This window comes from Vanacampus margaritifer, chromosome 2, assembly GCF_051991255.1.
Source record: "Vanacampus margaritifer isolate UIUO_Vmar chromosome 2, RoL_Vmar_1.0, whole genome shotgun sequence".
Lineage (NCBI taxonomy): Eukaryota > Metazoa > Chordata > Actinopteri > Syngnathiformes > Syngnathidae > Vanacampus > Vanacampus margaritifer.
In genome coordinates, this window is record NC_135433.1 from 55,582,766 (window position 1) to 55,603,935 (window position 21,170).

Genomic DNA, 21,170 nt, shown 5'->3' on the forward strand with positions numbered 1-21,170 from the left:
TCTAGCCGTAAATCAATGTTTCATCAGCAAAATTATGAAAATATGAATTAAAGGTTAAAATCGCATTTAGCATTGCTTTAAATGATTGTCCTGACTAAAATTAGACTAAAACGTTGACAGTTTTAGTTGACTAAATCTAGACAAATAAAATTATGTTTTCTTGGACTAAAAAAAGACTAAAATGCTAGATTTATAGTTCACTAAAAATTGACTAAATAAAAACGGGATGAGGTTGACTAACTATGATAAAAAAAAACGAACAAGCGTGATTGAAACTAAAACTGAGACTAAATTTAAAAATGGCGGACACTATTGCCCACATGATTCCCAATTTTACACCAAAGTAAACGGTTTACAATGTGGGGAATATTTGAAACAGTACCTGCAGCCTTCTGGTCATTAGTCTTAGAAGACTATAGCAAACGTCAAAGATAAAAGAACCGGTGAAAATTCCCATCAGAACTTTACAAGACTTTCGCTGAAGGCAATGATAAGTCAAGAAGCCTTGATTCTACATATAATACATCAAGGATTCTACTGGGAACGCAGTTGGAGGCTAAGGGGGGAGGAGACTGTGTCACACAGGGTTATACCGGTTCATATATGGCAGAGATGGATAGTGAAAGAGTCGACCAGATACCATTGGGAATTTCATGAGTTTCCCAAACAGCCAGTCAATTTGTGGGCCAGTCACTTCTCCATCAACCAATACGGCTGTCGTACACTCACTTCACTTTCCAACGGCGAATAGTAATTGCTGGATGTCAGTCGATCAGTTGCACTCGTCGACAAATGCATGTTCCCGAGACAAGATGTCGGACATGCATTCCCTTGCTGATGAATAGGATTAGCATGTCCGTTGTCCACAACCCCCGACCCCAAAGGGGTACACCGATTCAAGTATGGATAGAATTGGTGGTAGCCTTGCGAAGTGTAGTCTCTCTGACCGCACCTTAGTGCACATGCTTCAAAATCATTGCATTCTATTAGTTCACCACTAGATGGCACTACATAATACACACTGTTACTTTGTAATTCATTTAATCTTTTAAATGTTGTAAATGTTATTTATTTCTATTTCTGTGTTTCTTTCATTTACCACTAGAGAGAGCCTAGTGGTACTTGTACAACAATGAGAATCACTGCTTTAAAGCAATGGACAAACAAGATCATTGTCATATTACAGCTTTAAATTGTATACATGAAAAGTCTCAGGACCACCAAGGAGGTGTCATTCATTCTTCTTTTTTTTTGTAAGTCAGTTGTTACTTGGTGAACCAACACTCTGCTTGGTCTACTATATTATTAAACAACAGTGGAGCTGAGCAAGGACATGTGACACTCCAGCATGAGGTCAACGTTTTTTCCTGTGTGAACAATTGACAGAGCACATGTATCCTGTTGCTCTTGACATGTGATTGTGCGGTTTTTGGCATGGGTTTGATTTATCAGCTTATGTATGTCTTCACATATGTGGTGTATCATGAATTTTAAGGTTTTGTTAGTTAAAAGGGGAACATAATCTAATGGCTTTAACCCACCTCTTTCTCGTTATAGTTGTTGAAAAAAAGTGAGACCAGCTGTGATACAAATGAATCAAATTCATCACAGGAGCAAACAGGTATACCGCACCTCTTAATTCTCTGGAAAAATTCCCAGCTCTACCAAAGTCACACTGTTTATCATTTTCAGCTGGATACCAATGTCCCCATTGTAAAAGTGAGCTGAAGGCACCGATTGATCACAGCGGCAAGATCCCCAACAGATACTTAGTGGGTATCAGTCTGTCTCTCTCTCAACTATTCATCCCCTTCATTCTGATTTACAGAGAATCCATTTCTTACAGTCTTTGCAGTACACGCAGCAGTGGTGAGACAGAGGCGGTCCTCTCTGTTACCTTATTGAAGATAACCTTACCTCACATGACTACACACACTGTACCTGGCATGTGCTTGATTTACTGAATTTGATTGGACATGTAAACAGATGCTGATCAAACGATATTTGTTTTATGTCCAGTTTAGGCCAAATATACCATAACAATTCGAAAAAAAAAAGGAATCAGAAAATCGGTTTTGATTTCAAAAGAGCGCATTAAAATTTAACCAAATTTGATATTAAAATATAGATATACATTGAATTGTCTTTTATTGGAGAGATCCATTTTTCAAGGAAATGCCACATTTACAGCACTGAAAAGTTCATGTGTAAAATGACCACACACACAAAAAAAGATTACATTATGTCCTCTTTAACTGAGCTGTAAATCCAAGTCCATGTTCCTTTTGGTCACAGGATATTACTTTTGGAATTATATATTAAAAAACAGAAGAAAAAAAGATTTGTTATCGTTATCTGATTTAAATAGAAACATAATTAAAATACAGCTTTATTTTCTTGTTTGATGACTGGAACGAATAAGAAAAATTCTAATAATAGTTACATTTTTTATTTTAATTTCTAAAACGAAAATAGGATATAGCACGAGTGAGATACAAATGGGAAACCTAATCTCATCTATTTGTTTTGCATTACCAGAAGTTGTCAACGACAGCATTTCTCAAACTGGCCAGGAGATAGCGACAGCGTGGTGTCTGAAGACGATGGAATGTTCTGTAATGAATGATCATGAACCTCCTAAATCAACAAAGAAAAAAAGGGAGAGAGAGAGAGAAAGAAAATAAACTAGTGCTAAATAAAACCTGAATGAAAATTAACTAATGAAAATAAGACATTGCTTTTGAGTTGTCGTTCGTTTCGTCCCTTCTGACCACCAGGTGGCGGTGCTGAAACAGCACGGAAATCCCCCACCCACTTGAGAAAGAGTTCCTAAAATGACATTTCCAGGGTTCCGGCTGACGTGATCCTCATATATAAAAGAGGATCGTAACCGGAACCCGGTCTCTTTGACCTTCTCGGCGGTTCACTCACTGTTCTTCACAGCCGTCGCTGGTGGCCTGTGATCTTTTTGATCGGGGCAGCGAGGTATTTTCGGTGTATTTTTTTAGCTTTTGGAATATATGTACGGACGCTGGAGCTCCCTTTCCATTGTTCCATGTTTTCTGCGCCTCATCGTTGAGTGCAGCATCAAGTTTGTGAGTACGTTGGGTGTAAGTCAACAACTGTTGCCGTCTTGCCTACGGTTGCTTTGACTTGTTTTGAATACAACTAGCTAGTGGTGGTATCCTTTTCTAGCTTGATGTTGTTTGATGGCTTTGATATTGTCTGTCATGACTTCAGCAATCTTATGACAACACTCACGACCACTTAGGTGTTGCTGTGAGTACGTTGTGGATACGTTTCTTCCGTTGGGGAAGAGGCCGGTTCTCGTCCCTCTCCCACGCGAAGATAGCAGCCTGTTGACTTGCGCACTCATTGCGTGTCGATTGGAGGCTGCTATGGACACCGTCGCTCGCTGTAAGCACTGTGTGATCCTTCTTGCCCAAAGAGGGACGCACTGACTGCTGTCGCCCAGCTGCTGGTGCGGTCTATACTCCGGTGAACACAACCGATGTTGCGCCTCACCAGGACGCAGCGGCTGACCAGGGGTGGTCATCGTCGGTGGGAGCAATGACCCCTCGCGGGGGTCGGGCAAAACGCAGTTCTGTTTCTCCTGCTCCTCCTGACCATTGGAGTAAGAAAAGTAGGCTGATTCTCAGATTGCCTTGCAGTTGAGCCGTTTGGAGGTGAGTGTGATGGCAATAAAAGCTCAGTTGGGTAATCAAAACCCTTTTTTGCCCTATGCAGGGGTGGATCGTGCCCCCCGACCCCCAAGTATATACTTCTCCCTCAATGCGCCCAATGAACTGTGCTTTAATTTTCAGACACAATTAGTACATAGATTAGTGTGTGCATCTATTCACACAAATAAACCTGATACAAATCAGGTCCTTGGGTTGGGGTAGGATTCGATAAGCTGGGTGCACTTTAGCAGTCAGCAATCCAAATCTGTCCAATTAGTTTCAAACTCTATTATTGTGACAAATTCATTCTTAACACAACTCAGACCACAGGATAATCTTTTAAAGCATTAGATTATGGTTCTTTGTTTTCCTGGGTCAGAAAGGAGCAAAAATAGGGCAAAAGCAGCCTACTTATGGACCAGGCCTAATTTTGCTTCATGCTTTTGGCATTAATAGAATTAAGTGCTATTATGGGTTATAATAATAATAATAATAATGCATTGAATTTATATAGTGCTTTTCTCGACACTCAAAGACGTTTTACAATGGAATGAATACATTATTCATGTGCTCACACATTCACACTGTGGTGGCGGTAAGCTACTTAAGTAGCCACAGCTGCCCTGAGGCAGGCAGACGGAAGCGTGGCTGCCAGTGGGCGGCTCCGACCACCACCAAACATTCGCACCTTCCATATACCAGTGTGAGTAGCACTGGAATGTGTGTGAAGTGCCTTGCCCAAGAACACAACGGGTTATGTAACTGGGAAATATTATTTCTGCAGGTTTTTTTTTTCCCTCCACAAAAACAAATTATGATCTATTTAAATAGGCAATGTGGTCATAAAAAAACCCACGTACATTTAATAGTGGAAAATGACACCACATCTGCAAATATAATACATTATTTGTTTAGTCCACATTCATTGCATATTGCAGTGGCAGTAAGAAATCTGATTACCCAAAGTGTTAAAGCTACTGAAAGTAGAATATTCCATTTCAATTCGCTACTGCTACCTGCTGACGAAAAATGAAACTGCACATACCGTTCTTCACATACACCCACATCACATCCGCAGACAGGGCGCGGGAAATTCTAACCCGATTCCAGTCTGAAAACTATTGGCCAGAGGCTTGCAGGAGTACCCATTGTGAACAGCTAAGGTGTTAATCTACTAATTAGAAGGCATTTCAGTCATAAATGGTCAAATAAAAAGCTTACTGTAAAGTGAGCATTAAGACTGTAACCGCAGGAAGACTCCATCTTAATTAAGTTTGTTGTTAAGACATTTAAGGCAATGTGTTCTGTTTGTTTGACATTTTGCATTGTTTGCATTGTTTAACTGCTTTTCATACTTGTGTGACAAGTAAAATGTTAATAAATAAAGTGAGTCATGTCTGTCTTATACTTATATCCTTTGTGATTAATTCACAGATAAGCTTTAAGAACATATCTCACTGAGCAGCGCAGGCTTGTGAGGGTGTGCACACGTAACAAGTGTTGCTTTTTTGGCAAGTTTCGTTCAAACATCGCAACATCAAGATACTCACCACACTCTCAAAGACAAGAAAAACAGTTTGTGTTCATGAAAAAAAAAGCTATAGGTTTTATTAAAAGAATATCGCCGGCATCGGGTCAAAACCTCCTAAGACACAATTAGGCAAATTTAATATTTTTTCAAAAATCTATACTTTTGGTCAGTCCACATGTGTTTTTTTTTTTACGAATTACAACCCATCTAAAGTGTTGAAAATGGCCCTCTCTTTGATGATGCGATACTAATGTTTGAACAGAAATTCCGTTTTTGGGGTCTCCTGGAAAGTGACGATTTTGGAGGTACAAGGTTTTGGCCATATTTAATATTATTCTAATATTATGCACAGATCGTGCATTACCACGACACTTAAATATTAGGAAAATAAAGTAATTAATTATCAATTAAAATTTATTACAGAAAAAATATCAATAATAAATCATTGAACTAATTTTAAGTGTGTATTTGCAAAATGTAGCCGACTTGGACATTGTTCTCTCGAAGACATAGGTGTCAAACTCCGGCCCTGGAGGGCCGCAGTCATGCAGGTTTTGGATGTTTCCGTTCTCCAACACAGCTGATATATGATCAGCTCATCAGCAAGCTCTGCATAAGCCTGATAAAGATCCTGCTGATTGGAATCAGCTTGTGTTGGAAGAGGGAAACCTCCAAAACATGCAGGACTGCGGCCCTTGAGGACCGCAGTTTGACACCTATGCTCTAAGATAAGGCTTTAGTTGTGCTACACTAAATGCACAGCCCAGACATACAGTATGCTTAAGATGGGAGATATGTTGTCACATGTACTAGAATGTCAGTTGGCCTCTTGGAAATTGGTCAATTTTGGAGGGACATCCAAAATGTGCAACTATATGGGTGCATTGAGGAGTTTAAAATAGTAATGTTAAAGATTTTTCTTAGGGGTGGGGAGTGGTGGAAGTTGACATCATGCTCGTCCCTCTGTAAATGTAGTGTTGTGTTCGCTGCATACAACACAACTGGGATGGAAACTGAAGAAAAAAAACAACAACAAGAAGCCGGCTTCAAACACAGCCCAAACTCCTGCTCAGAGTTCGGGAAAACTGAAAAAACGAAGAATTTATTCGAGTGCATGTACTTGCACGCGCACAGTGCATGACGAGCTTGACACAGAGACTGCAGTTACAACTTAGGCCAGAGGAGTAAAAAAGTAGCAAACTCCGCAATGCATCATTAAGATACATTTTTGACAGGCAATTAATTATTCTCAACAAGCTTCATCAAGGTGTACGACTGACTTAAAATGTAACTAATATATCTATTTGTGAAACCAGGCCGTATTTGAGTATTTTCATATCTTAATATTAATTGTGGTTATTGGTTGTAACAATTTTACAACGGTGACAATATTGCCTTGGAGGAGATTTATTTACATTTCCATAATTTCCAATAGCAAACATTTTTTCAAATCTGAAACGGGATGTATTGGCAGTCTACCAAGATTGAGGTTGAGGTTCAAGATTCCACTGTAAATCATAAAATGCAACATTCCACATTCAGTTGTATAACGTGATGTTTTATTTGAAGTTGCCATCTTTGCCAAACAACCATTAAAAACCAAAAGTACCATTACAAGATATACAGTAGATATTTTTTCAAATAGACATGTTTAGGTAGTATTTATGCAAATAAACATATTACACTACTTGATTTAATCAACTCCGATTTATTTTCAAGTAATCTTTAGATGTAATCTAAAAAAGGTTCTGAACAGATTATGTCAAAAACTCAAAAGGAAAATACTAACACACATACAGCAGAGCACAATCAAACACTGCATATTAAGCCTAAAAATACATCAATCCACAGCTCTTTATACATTTTAAGCATAAAATGCACAGGACCAAAACAATTTAAAAAATCAATCTCAATTTAAATGGCAGAATGAAAAGGATTGTCCTTAATAACACAGAACACTAATACACATACACGTAGATTAACAATATATTTTGCATCCAAGCAGGTAGCCAAAGATGCTACAGAAGAGTGAAAAAAATGGGTCTAATTACCTCTCTGTGTGCTTATACAGTATTTGCAAACTCTAGTTTATTTGCTCACACTTAGATTAGATCATATTTAGTACAATTTGCATTTCCCATTGTACATATCTAACTTCAGGAGATGCATGTTTTTTTTTTTTTTCAATATGTGCTGGAAAATTTGTTCCAAAATAATAATCCCAACCGTTGCTGAGGCACATATTTAAAAAAACAAAAATAAATTAAAAAAATGTTTGAAGATTTTACACCGTTTATTTATATTCTGTACCTTCTGCCATCTAGAAGAACATATAATTGTTCTACCTGTCACTGGCATAGATCATCGTACAAGGTTGCATTATTTGTACTAAATAAATAACTTTGGGACTAATTAATTGGAATTGGATAATTTCCCGTGGCACATGAATGTGCCATGGCACATGGCTGGTTGAGAAGCTCTACATTACACCAACCACTACACTATTGCATGCTGTCAACAAACTGATCAGTCCTTCTCATTCTGCCTTTAAGTCGATCAAGTCACTCGATAGTCTTTGAAAAGTTGAATAGTTCTATTTATATACACACACTTGTGAAGGAAAAACAAAACACAACTTTAAATAGTTTTAATGAAAAATATTGAATTCCACTTCTGAGTGATTTAACTGCGTCTTTCAACATATTCCACTAAAGGTCACACAACACAATACTCCCTTTCGAATACAGCATTAGACACATAATGAATTCAAAATAATCCTTGTACATATTTCAAGGTCTACCTCAACTCACCTTATAATGTAAAATCAAAATTTTCTTATTTTCATCAGCAGTTTTATATATTATATTTGATTGTATGTGGCTAAGACTATCTAATTATTGCTTAGGTTAATTTCAGGGTTTTTTTTCATCGTCCCCATTACCTTAAATTTACAGAAATTATTTTTTGTTTACATAACAGATTTTGTAAGTGATTATATAATTTACCATACAATGGCCCATTAAAAATATCCTATAAATCAATCAAATAAAGTCATTTCACCCTTTTGTGATTCCTGAAAACATATGCTACGTAGAAAGCAGAAGAGTCAACAATGTCGTGTTATATTTTAAAGAAAAAGTTGGAAAGTCTAAAAAGCATTAATTGCAGAAATGGACAATATCATTGACAACAACTGTGAAGACATTTGGCTGAAACAGCCTGAACACGATTCAAAATATCATTTCAGGCAGGAGGAACTTTCCAGCCTTGATGTGCGCTTTTATTTTTTATAAATACACCTGGTAACAGTACCTTCACATTGGCCATCAAAGCCTACCCTTTTCCACCTTATGGCTGTCCTGTGTGTAAGGTATCGTGTGTAAGGTAAGGCGTAGAGGCGGCACACCACCAGTGTGTAAGGGAGTGCGAGTTGAAAACAATTGTGACTGTCCACACATCTAATTATCTCAATGCAGATGTTTGAATGCACATTTTAGAAAGCCATGTCCCACTCACGGAACAACTGTTACCTCTCTGATGCAACAATTTACCAAGAAGCCAGTGTGAACGTGGTTGTTAATATGTAAGTGAAGCCACTCAAAGATTAGAGTGATAATAAAAAGTCACTATCTTAATTATCTCAATTATTTTGAGGACCACTGAGACCTTTGCTTTTACAAAGAACAAATGTTTGGGACACAGTAGATACAAATAAGGTAGTATGGTTGAGAAAAGAGAGGCCTGATTGTTAAAACAAGTTTGCATTAGATGATGATAGTGTTATGTTTATTATTAAAATCTCTATACATGCTCAACATTGCTTAACATTAAAATAAATATTTAGGCCCTCCTATTTGCTATGTTTGATCCCTGTCGCGTTGGAATGATTGTTGATACATGGCTGCACAGAGAAATTAGAGTCGTCGCTGCGTATACAGTGGTGATTGAAACTTTGGGCACCCCACATAATAATTGGTATTACTTGTGCATAAACAAGCCAAGTAAAGATAGAAAAATCTCCAAAGGGCATCAAATTACAGATGAGACGTTCTTATAACATGTCCCAAAAAGATTGAGATTATTTCCATCATTTACACTTTCAAAATAACAGAAAACCAAATAACGGGGTCTGCAAACGCTGGGGCACCCTGCAAAGCTAACACCACCTTGTACTGACACTTTTGGCAAGTATCACAGCTAATAAACGCTTTTTGTAGCCAGCCAAGGGTCTTTTCATTATTGTTTGAGGTGTCTTTGGCCATTTTTCCTGACAAAAGTCTTTTGTTCTTAGTTTTTTAAGAGTTCTGGGTAGTGTGTTACACAACGCTCTTGTTGATGTCAGGAGATTGTGAAGACCATGGCAAAACCTTCTGTTTACACATCTTGATGTAATCCGCGGTGCATTTTGAGGTGTGTTTATGATCTTTATCCATTTGTAAAAGGCAACCTATCATTAAGCTTTTTCACAGATGTTAACAAGTTAGCATCCAAAATGTGCTAACTTTTTTTCCTTGGTCTTCCAGTTTTTGCCTGAACTCCCGCTGTTCATTTCTTAATTACATCCCGAACAGAGGATACTGGCATCTGAAAACCCTGTGTTTACCTTCTTATCGCGTTCTTCTGCTTTGTGAGGCTGCTCAGTTCTTCATGTCGGCTTTTCCTGACATTTTTTTCTGCTTTATAGTCTTCACTAATTGTTGAGGCAAGATCAAATCATTATGGCCATTTAAAACCTTTGTGATCAACATCACCTGATCTTTCCAGACGATGATTGTGAACAATCCATGACATTATCAGGTCACAAACTTTCCAAAGGGAGAGGTGCATGCTAAAAACTTTGCAGGGTGCCCAAACGTTTGCAGACGCAGTTATTTTATTTTATTTTGAAAGCGTAAATGATGGAAATAAAATCAAACTTTTATTTATTTTTTATTTTTATTTTCTCACATTTTTACCTGGGGTGCCCAAACTTCTGATCTTCTGATCCCCACTGTACCTGTGATCTCATAGTAATGCCACACTGTATTTCCGCTGTAACAGAGTGTACAGCAGTCTAGCAGTAGAAGAGGACAGAGCCATGGCTGATTTGCTATGGACATAAACAAATTCCAAAAAATGTCACAGTGGGGGGCTTAATAGGCATTCGATCGATGATGGCTGCCAAAAAGCCAACAGCTGTTTTAGGTTACAAAAATCCTTAACACAAATGCTATGATCACAATTTTCACTCAGCCAAAATCTAACTGCCTTCAGGCCCACATAACACAAAGGCCAGTATTCTACTTGGCTGGAAACAAGCCGCTTTGTTGGTTGCAGCCTTGCTTATTGCCTTGAAAGAAAAAGTGATGCTCGATTTAGTGTCAAAATGTGTTGCATTATTTATCTTGTTCTTGTGTGGGGGACAAGCGTAGACTTTGAACAGTGTAGTACTCACAGCTGGTACACTCTGGTAATCTGTCAATTCAACCAACTGACCCATTAAAATGTGATGTGGTGCTAAAATTGTGGTGTCCAGCGTATACTATTTCTTTCACTATATATAAAAAAAACTAAAACATAGTCATTTTAATATAAGACTAGTAGATAAGATAGTGCCTGCTATCATATAAGGCAAACTTTTATGAGCAGTCAGGGTATCAGTGAAAAGCGCAAATGAGGATATTTTTTCTATTTATAGCTCAACTACAGTATATTAGCAGTTAATAAATAAGAGGACAGTGTAATTATACAAACAAGGAATAGCAATATACTCCAGTGTAGGACATACAGTGCATGTAAACAACTGAAAAAAAACAAAACAGATCCAGTCGCACTTGAATACAACAAAGCTTAATGGGTACAACTAATAGAACAGATTATAAATTGTACACAAGTGGCTGGAAATGAGCAGCACACTTGACATAGGTCTTTGCTGAAAGCCTTTTAGTTAACCACGGAACTCCAAGCCTTCACTTGGGCAAATTACAAACAAAATTTAAATTAACATTTGTGCATAAAGCCAACTACGTCACACAAGAGCTTGATGTAACTTTTTCTGAGGATGTTATAAATGTTCTCCAGAGGCTGATACTTAGCATAGTATATCATTTCAATTTCACTCTTCCTTTATTGATTTACTTGGGGTTCTTTAGATTGTACTTTCTCCATTTTTATGATTAACAGCTGCGTTCAGAAATAAATGGGAGTGGAGGGTAGTCACAAATTAAGAGGATAAATACTAGGGTTGTGCCAAAAAAATCTATTCTCATAAGAATCATTTAGTACGATTCAGAATCGATTTTAGTCCCAAAATAGATTTTATTCAAATAATTTTATACTGTCTTGCCTTTGTCTGTGTGTGCCTTTATTTGGAGCCCTGTTCATGTTGTACCCGGTTTGGCCACTGAGGGGCAGTGTGGTTTCAAGCGGTCTAATACGCTGTTAAACTATAGCCACTTTAGAGAGTAGAAGGAAAAAGTCACGATCAAGTTATTCCAAAAAAAGCGGAGCCGTTCTTTTGAGTGATAAAAGTGCCGCGAGTAGTGCGCTAATTAGCATTAGCGAGTCAGACTGGAGTAGATCAATACAATTCCTTGCACATCTATAGATTGAAGCAAAAATCATTGTCAATCAAATCATTTTTGAATAAAAAAGCGTTCCTAATCGAAAATCGATTTGAATCGAATCGCAAGTCCAAAAATCTGAATCGAATCGTGAGACATTCAAAGATTCCCACCCCTAATAAATCCGTCTGCAGGTGGCCTTATGTTGTGTCATCCGAGTTCATGAATTAAACTGAAGAGGTGAAATTATGATCCTCCTCATTAAATTACGTGGCTTCACTATTGCTGCAGCAGCCACCACTTGCTTTTGAAATTTGATGATGTTACATATAAGAACATATAAACTTTTCCTGCACTTAAGCATGTGCGATATTACTAACTGGAGATGTTTGAGAAGTTGTATTTTTGAAATATGTACTGTATTTATTGATGTACGATATGTTCAGTATTTAGAAGTGCAGTCCACATATTTACATAGTGTATCATGTTTCATGAAACATGAAAAGTTTGATATATTGAAGTGGCAAAACAAAATTGTTGTAGTCCACACTTTAGTTTGTTTGATTTCTTACTGATTTAGTATATATTTATGTTGTTTAAGCCACATGTATGTGGCAGAATTATGCTGTTGTGGTGAACGCTTAGACTGCACATCAAAGTATTTAGTAAGTTTACACCTGAATTGTAGTAGATAAATGGTCTTTTGTATTAATAATGCTTAATTTGTCTTTTTGTTAACACCCTATAATGAAAAAAAAAAGTTAAATTGCAATCATAAGCCCTAGTGTACACAGAATATTTTTTTCAAAGCCTGTGAGTATCCATGATATCTTCAAGTACTGGACAAACAGCAAGTGTTGTAGTGTGGCATAAGGTATTTAAATTTGGTGGAAGGTAAAGCAGGAAAGGAACATATTTTAAACACTTAACTCCTATCCTAAGACGTTAGTGGAAGAGTTGGCACTTCTTCTTCCCCTCGACGTGACACACTGAGGGCCCTATGTTTATGCACAATGAGAGTCTAGTGCAAAGCGCAATCTAACATGCATGGAGCTTTCTTTCTTTTGGTGTTTTCATAGACTGGCACAGGCAGAAGGGGGTAAGGTTTAGCCAACTTGTTAGCCATCCAAAGGAAGTGGCTCCCCTCATTTCCTTTCAATTCAGCACAGAGAGAGGTGTGCGGTTTACAAGGCATGTAGATGTACATGTGCAAAGTACATTTAAAAAGGAACTGCAAGAAATTCTCACTGTGGCGTGGGCACTTAGAGATTGCCTTCTTTTTACAATACTCCCTTACAGCACTGCTTGAAGATCATGAATGGAGACCGCATTGTACACTACATTAAATTACAATGCGCTCAAAGGATACTCACAGGGCACATTCCTTGGAAACTGCTAGTAGTACCAGATATTTTGAATGATATTTTTCCACTGAATATTTCAGTTTTATTGTATTTCTAATTACCTTTTATCCGTTTTGGTTTTCAATATAAAATGTGTTCATAAATAAATGGAGGAACGGTCAAAGAATATTGCCATTCATTTTATTTTATTAGAAAATATTATAACGCAATATATATCCTTAGTGGGATATAAAATGACCTATATGAGGACAGAATATTTGGTCCATTTTGCACAGCACTATGCCAAAACATCTTTTGTATTATCACATCATATAATGATATAAAATAATGATAATGACATCAGGGATATCATATATCGTTTGTAGTATTTCATTTCCTCACTCAATGAGAATCGATCAGAAAATCCATATGGAAATCGGAATGACGAAATTCTTATTAAATTCTCATCCCTATTCCACAGGACCTTTTAGATTGAAAATAAATGATCCCATCACTCCTCAGTTTCTCACTATCATCTCTGGCAAAGTTTTGACGCCCGACCAAGTCCAAAAGCAAAAATAAGTATTTAAAGAAGACAAAAAGGAATTTAAACGAGTCTAGAGAGGACATAGAAGATAAGGGAGTGAGAAAGCAGACAACAGCTAAACCCAGCAGCATACATAATTTACAGGTTTGGACCTTGGCAATCCAATGAGGCCTTTAAATTGTTCCAAACTATGAATAACAAACTGAGGGCTCCCACTGATTTTTATGCTATGGCAATTAGTATTTGGTGTGTACGTTTTAGGTTTAGGTATTGTAGGGTTTATGCTATATTGCGCATGGGTCTTATGAGAAACCATTCTGTGATCTAACAAGGTTCCAGTCCCCTGTCTCAGCATTGGAATGTCGTTTTATATGATATAAAGATAAGACATTTTGTCTTCGACCCACACCCCCGCTTTCTTTAATTCTGTTTTGCGTTCTATTACCCACCCCCATGCTTGTCTTGCATCTTTCTCTCGCTGGTCAGTAACGTGTAGAGTACCAGTCATTGTCGGTCTGCTGAACAAGCTCATTGACGACATCTAGCAGGTTATAGTTGTGTTTCTTTAGCAGCCGCTGGTTGAGTGGTCTGTCCCCAAACCCCATCTCTACGAGCACGGCCATCATGGTCTCTTGTGTGGACTCGTCTACTGGAGGCTGCACAAAAACAGATCAAGATCAATCTCTGCTCAATGCTACTCATGCTGGAAGAGAAGGTACACACATAAAGACAATCGGGCTTCCCGTTTTTGCCTCATCCCAAGCCAGGACACGCCCAACAATCTTATATTTTATTGGTTAACAATTAACCAATAATGTAGCCATATGTAGCAAATGAACATGGGGGAGGGGAATGGGGTGGTTGATTGAGTGATCAGCATATGTGATTGTTTTCATTTATTACAACTGATTTTATTATTTTTAAGGGGTGGCTTTGTTTTTATGTGTTTTAGATTGTGTATGAAGTGTAAAAGGCTTAACCAGGACGGGGGTTGTAAATTAACATTTGCTAAACTGTGTATGCTCAACATCAGCTGCAAGCTTTGTTTAGTATATGTCTGATTGCATTGTTCCTGTTAAATAAACTAATAAAATGAAATGAAAAAGATTGCCTTATAAGAACCGTTTCGGATTAACGTTATGTCTGAGGTGTGTTCAGAGTGGACTTCCGGTACTCTTTAGAAACACTCAGCAATTACCGGCGCATACTCAGAAGAGCATGGTCGCCTTCGTGTTGTCTAATCACCAACGAAGAAGCTCTCCTCATTCAGGTTAAGACATTGTTTTTGGAAGGTCAAAGTGGCCAGCAGATTCCAAATTTGGCAACTTTACGCCAGTAATGAAAAAACACTTACTATTATCATGTTTTTCACTCAAGTAAATAAGGGAAGCCATTATACTGCATCAAAGAAGCAACAAATGCGCTCTTTCATGGAACAGAAAACATTCCAGCTCTGAAAAATGGGCTTCAGAATCAATAATACTGACCCACCATACAGCAATGATTTTTAAGTCATTTGATTAGTCACTGCAAGCGAAGTTCAATGAACAAAACACGTGCAGCGTTGTGCACACATTAATAGATTCAGTGTTTGCCCCACCATGTTAAGCCTTGGGCAGGCCACCTAAGTAAATTGGCCACCACCCAAGTAGATTTCAAGAAAATTTAATATAAATATATTTTTTTCAAAACGTGTCACGACCAGATACACTGCATATAACATTAGTTCGCTGTCACACACTTGTGGATCATTAAATTAGAGGAGACGCAAGTAGCAGGATTGAGAACAACCAGAAAGGATGCAGAAAGGGAAGTACCTGTGTCGGGCCTTGTCCAGTAAATAAAGCTTTGTAGGCAGAAGCAGCAACTGACAGCGCTCCTTTAACCAGGTCACTGGTGACACCTGGATGCCTGAGGAGAGACAACAAACATGTCAAATATGTCGTATCGCAAAGAAATTTTGAACATATTCAAAATGTGATGGTGACCATAAAATCTGTTTGCAACTATGAAAAACTGTTTGCAACTATGAAAAACTGTTTGCAACTATGAAAAACTGTTTGCAAACGTCTTCGCAACCTTTTGACAAAAAAACAACTTTGGCTACATGTGCAACATCTTCACAAGCCTTCGCTACTCAGTGAAATACGGGCTTAGCTCCATGGTCGTCAAGGTAACTTAGCATTGCCCAGGCATTGACAAGGCAGAATGTGTGGCTCATTAAAAAAAACAAAGTAAAAAAATGTGGTGCAATTCTTGATCTTTGTAGTATTTTAAATAAAGCTGCTATTAAGACATACAGGAGCTGTTTTAAATTGAGGAAAAAGCAGAATGTGTCTCCTTTAAAGGTCCCATCGTATGAAAATGCACTTTAGTGTTTTGTTTTGTTTTTAAATCAATAATATGCATCCCCGGCCTGTCTACAATCGAACCAGGTATGAAAAAAGTCAGTCCGCAACTTCTTTATCTTTGTGCTTCAAACGGGCAGATTAAACTTCCGTGACTTAGTGACGTCAAAAAGACACGGAAGTGCACTTGACCCAGCCCCCTCGGGTTAGTGGCACCACCTCTGGTAAAGGTTTGTCACGCCCAATGAAATTCGAGGAGCTGGCTGCCTTTCTTTTTCTTCCTGTGCTCGCAAATGCACTGTGGAGAGGGGAAACAATGATCAAGAAAAAGTGGTTGCTTCCTTGAAGGACGTGTACTGACAATTTCTCAAAGGACTGTTTTGTTAGTGAAAGCCTGTTCAGAGCTGGATTTGCAACACGTTTAAATATAATGGATCGGTCCCAACAGTGTGACACGACTGCAAACGGGAAAGATGTAAGTTTAATATTTTTTATTTAGCCTTCCTCTCTATCCTTTCTAAAAAGAGATGTGTACCTTCTACCATATTACTGGTGTATTTTTAGTGCCTGAAGTGGGAACTACATTTGTCGTGTGGAGGTTGTTTGGTTACAAGACGTCAGATATGATAAAGCAGACGGTGGTTAGATAATATGCAGCAGTTGCGTATTGTTTTGTCAAGATACAAACCGCGATTTAATTTGCCGTGACTGGCAACTCACCACCTAGTTGACATGACTTTGTGATGCTAACCGGCCGCTAAGTGGTCTCGACGAGACGGCTTGCACGTTGCGACCGCGCAGTGGCCTAAATGTGCACATTTGTGTTATTCATAACCGCTTGTAAATGTCTACAAGCATTCACGGCAAATCTGAGACATTCACGGCAAAATAACGTTCGCATGAGATTTGCCGGTTTCGGCAAAATAACCATTGCACAAACTAACGCTACAACATAGTCTCTGTAGTAACGTCATGCTATTTATTCTTAGGGTAAAACGTTATGCCACTTTTCCACATATTAAAATAGTTCTCAAATGTGTAAAATGCGTGTCTGTATTTTTCTTTTCTTTTGCTCCCATGGCCAGTCGTTTCCATTCACAACATTAGCACAAGGCTACCATGACCGAAATCACTGCCCCTTCGAGAGAGAAGGGTATGGCCTAGGCGTGGCCTGGTGCAGCTATTTACATAAAAGTCACACACCCCTAAAACAGGCTATTTTGAACAGAGCGTTTTTTGGCTGATTTAGGGACAGCAAAAATATTCGATCCAAAGTCAATTTTGACGAATGCACATCACAGACATGTCTTTTACACATCTGAGAACTAATTTTGTATGTTGAAAAGTTGAATAATATGAGACCTTTAATATCAAGTTAATTAATTTGCTGTTTGTTATACGGTTTTGTTCCACACCATATAATGCAAGATATTTACTGAATAAAATTCTAAAATAAATCCTAAATAAATAAATATTTACGGAATAAATTCCGCAAAATCCGCACTACTGCTAAAAATGTGTGGATAATTCTTACCTGGGATTCTCAGAGCAGTCTACCTTTGTGTCTGTAGTGGCTTCTGATCCTTCTGACTGTTTCTTTTCAGCACCTGAGGATGAGAGACAAGACACTATTATGTAGCACGAACCTTGATATTTCAATGCTGTGATTTTTTTCATATGAAAACATTACCATCCTCAGTTTGATACATTTCAGAGTGCTGTGTTTCCTCCCCATCTGGAACATTTCCCCTTGCTGCTTCCCCACTGCTCTCTGGACTGTGAATATGAATAACAATTCCACATTGACACAATCAGGGAATCCCATCGTCATGTGCAAGCAGCAAAAGCAAATACCATTCTCTCACATAGCATGATTGATACACTTGCAGTCATTGGTGTAGCCTTGGGTGTTGCTGTAGTATGCTCAGATTCGCTACTTGGATTTTTCTAACTTATTTGCAAATATTTTAACTAGTGGTAGACCGATTATCGGCCGGGCCAATTATCGGTGCAGATATTTGGCATTTTGACATTATCGGCATCGGCCTTTTTACAAATCTGAAAGCCAATAAAGCTGGTATCTCCCTGAAAGGTGAATGCTTGCGAATGTAGCAAATTTCGGGTTTTCATCAGGATTTGTAAGATGTTTTACAGACAGTTTTTACTTGTCGTGAACACATTTCGAACATATTCAGGCAATTTTTTATAGCAAAGATCTTTTGAAACCTTTTACGAACCTCGACAAGAACCCCAAATTAGCTACATTAGCATGCATTTGTCGCTCAATGAAATACAGGGAACTTTTCATTTATGGATCTATTTAAATGTCCACTTTATAAAAAATTATGCTGACTCTAGGAGCTCTATACACTTTTTATTTTTCTTAATAATAAAATAAGGCAATTATGTTGACATTTTGGAAAACTTTATTTACAGTAGAAAACTTTATGGAACTATTTAATTGCTTATTTTTTAATTGGCTTAATACATGCTGATGACCCTGGAAGCTAGCTGCAATTTTTGTTGTATATTTTTTAAACAAATCTGTCAATTCTTTATATGTTTAAAACTAAAAGAAAAGTTTTTGGGGTTTTTGGTTTTAATTTTGACACTACTATTTTCTCTTTTACTGCAAATGACTTTTGGCTTGAAATATTTGTTATCGGCTGTCTCCGTTGATTAGTAGTAATCGGTATCAGTATCGGCCTTGAAATAAACATATGGGTCTATCACTAATTTTAACCAACAAAAATGATGTGATGTTGATAAGTGACATTTCCTCTGAATTAAAGAGAATATGAAAGTTATTAAAAATGAAAAGGAATAACCATAAATCAATGTTACAATTCTTATATATATTTTTTTATTACTGATTAATATTTTTTTTAAATAATGATTTATTTTTCCTTTATTTAATTACTTTTTTAATTAATTATTTAATAGATAATTATTATAAATTAACCACAAATTAAAGGGAATAACCATACAAACTGACCTTGGTGTAAGGATGGTTGTAGGTGGTGCTACCACCTCAGGTGTCAGTGGCTCATCATCGAGTGTCTGAGATGTGCAAAGCATGTCGTTAGCGCTGCTGTTGCCCAATGTTTCTGTAATGTCAAGTTCTTTGTCCTCTTGCGCGGAGGTACCATCTGAGTGCTCACAGGTAAGGATTTCAGGGTCTGTGGGTGTACTTGGGGGGATGTCACCAGGTTGAGACAGAGCAGAGCTGCAACACATTGAGGAATATAGAATATGTACAAAATAATTTGTATTAGGTATTCAGGACTGTGTAGCACCTATGGTCGTTCTAGGTGCCCAATTAGTCTAAACACAACATTCTGATTAATATTGCATTTGTGGATTAAGAATTAAGAACCTGAATCCACTTGTTGTCATCCATGTCAAGGGGCTTACATTTTACCCAGTGCCACCCCTTTTGTTGTCGAGTGAATTTGATGACAAGATGACAGGGCAAAACACAACAAATAAATATCTCCCGCCTCAGTCTGCTTGACATTTGTCATGTTGCTGTATTTTTCCTCCATGTACAGGACTTTGTATGCAGCGCTGGTTGTTTTGAAGTGCTCTATAAATGTAGTTGAGTTGAGATTTACAGAAAAATTATTCTTTTGAAAATTGCCATCTACCGCTTTAAACAGGCCCACACCTGTACATGGACTCCCCCAGTGGCCGGCTGGTGTCAAAACAGTCAGGAAGGATGATAATGTATTCTTCGGAAGAGGTTGAGGATGAGCGACTCCTCATGCCCGCTTTCTTCTTCAATCCCTCTTTCATCTCTGGTTCTTTCTCACTTTCCATTCCTTTGGACTGCACACCGACACAGTCATTGTGCGGACCCTCATCTTCACCTGTGTTGAAAACCAGGTTAAGTAACATTGAAATAACCATGGGATATAAAAACTTTTAAAACTATAAAAAAAAATGATTGTACAATATTAGACAAACAGCTGAATATGAAATGAAATATAAAAAAAATAGGGATGTGTGGAATAGTAGTAAAGACATGGGCATGCATATGAAATATATGTAATATTCATATGTAAGTGTGCGGGTAAATAGTAGCGGTGGGTGGATACGGAGTAAATTCAACATGGATACTTGAAGAGAGGGTTTTTTTTTTTCTCTTTCTCTGTTTCTTAATATATGTTTTTTGGTGAACTTGTGGGATCCATGGAATGAATAAAAAGGTTGTTTTTTTTTCAACTTAACTCTTAGATCGTTAATCTTCGGATTTGAAATAAATGTTAATCATCTGCGTCAGTTTAAATGTGATGTAACTTTCACTCAACCACTCACCGATGTCGGTGGACTCCTGTAGTGTGGAGGGCATCAGTGGAGTGTTGAGTGTTGGTACTGAGCCGGGGCTAGCCACCTGGGCTGGGACCATAGATTGAGGAGCTGGTAGGGAGGCCCTCAGAGGGGATGGGAGGGAAGACTTCAGCATAGCTGGTGGTTTCAAGGGATTGTGGGAACTTTCCAAGATTTCTTCACTTTTCCCCCCTTTACTTTTCCCACAAGAGCCAATCTGAACAGCCGGACGTACCACTGTGAGCAAGCAGAATACAAAATATAAACCTACAGGACGTCTATATAGTCAAAGAGCCAACTTGCGCCTTTTGTTATGTTTGTTTACCTGCTCCGGAGCAGGATGATCTCATCGGGGTGTGATCAGGGGCCTCTTCCAAGGTCATTGAGCGAATAACAGTTTCACATACAAACTGAGTGCCACTGATGTCTTCCTCCCCCTCCTCTTGTGCTGGTATGCCACTTTCCTCAGCACCAGAACTCGCCCCATGAGATACATCTAAAGGGACAGGCAAAATTACAGACTAAAGACAGCTAATTATTAGGACAGTTTGCGGATTTTAAGAGATCTGGCATAGTCAAGCAGTCTTTACGTTTGTTGTCTCTTTAACTCAGAAAAAAGTGTCACTTGTCACTTAATGAACAGTTAAGAGGATACATCAGAAGATGCATACCACTCATTACAAAGAATAATAATTTGAGCCTTCTTGGGAGTGGCCAGGCTGGAACTTGACAAAAAGTACAGAGACCAGCTCTAGAAATTACAAACGTTTTTGGGGTCAAATTGGGAGAAAGTAATTATCCTGACTAAAACCCGACAGAGAATTTGCTGCTGCTTATTAAGAGTCTG

At 38.0% G+C, this 21,170-nt stretch overlaps 1 protein-coding gene and 1 long non-coding RNA gene across 4 annotated transcripts in view; one reads left to right on the forward strand and one right to left on the reverse strand.

Annotated features, from left to right (window-relative positions):
* Nucleotides 1–2,116, forward strand: part of LOC144044534 (uncharacterized) — a 13,137-nt gene extending 11,021 nt beyond the window's left edge. Inside the window, exons 3-5 of the long non-coding RNA XR_013291290.1 lie at nucleotides 1,558–1,621; nucleotides 1,693–1,772; nucleotides 1,847–2,116. This is a non-coding gene — a long non-coding RNA (uncharacterized LOC144044534). The remainder of the gene's footprint in view (nucleotides 1–1,557; nucleotides 1,622–1,692; nucleotides 1,773–1,846) is intronic.
* A 4,635-nt stretch (nucleotides 2,117–6,751) lies between these two features.
* Nucleotides 6,752–21,170, reverse strand: part of nbr1b (NBR1 autophagy cargo receptor b) — a 28,301-nt gene continuing 13,882 nt past the window's right edge. For all 3 annotated transcript variants that reach the window (XM_077556094.1, XM_077556092.1, XM_077556093.1), the window contains exons 16-23: nucleotides 20,649–20,819; nucleotides 20,312–20,560; nucleotides 19,662–19,863; nucleotides 18,990–19,220; nucleotides 17,685–17,770; nucleotides 17,529–17,601; nucleotides 15,464–15,557; nucleotides 6,752–14,302 (exon numbers count right to left, since the gene is read on the reverse strand). In XM_077556094.1, the coding sequence (XP_077412220.1) occupies nucleotides 14,129–14,302; nucleotides 15,464–15,557; nucleotides 17,529–17,601; nucleotides 17,685–17,770; nucleotides 18,990–19,220; nucleotides 19,662–19,863; nucleotides 20,312–20,560; nucleotides 20,649–20,819 (1,280 nt within the window). In that variant the 3' untranslated portion in view covers nucleotides 6,752–14,128. The remainder of the gene's footprint in view (nucleotides 14,303–15,463; nucleotides 15,558–17,528; nucleotides 17,602–17,684; nucleotides 17,771–18,989; nucleotides 19,221–19,661; nucleotides 19,864–20,311; nucleotides 20,561–20,648; nucleotides 20,820–21,170) is intronic.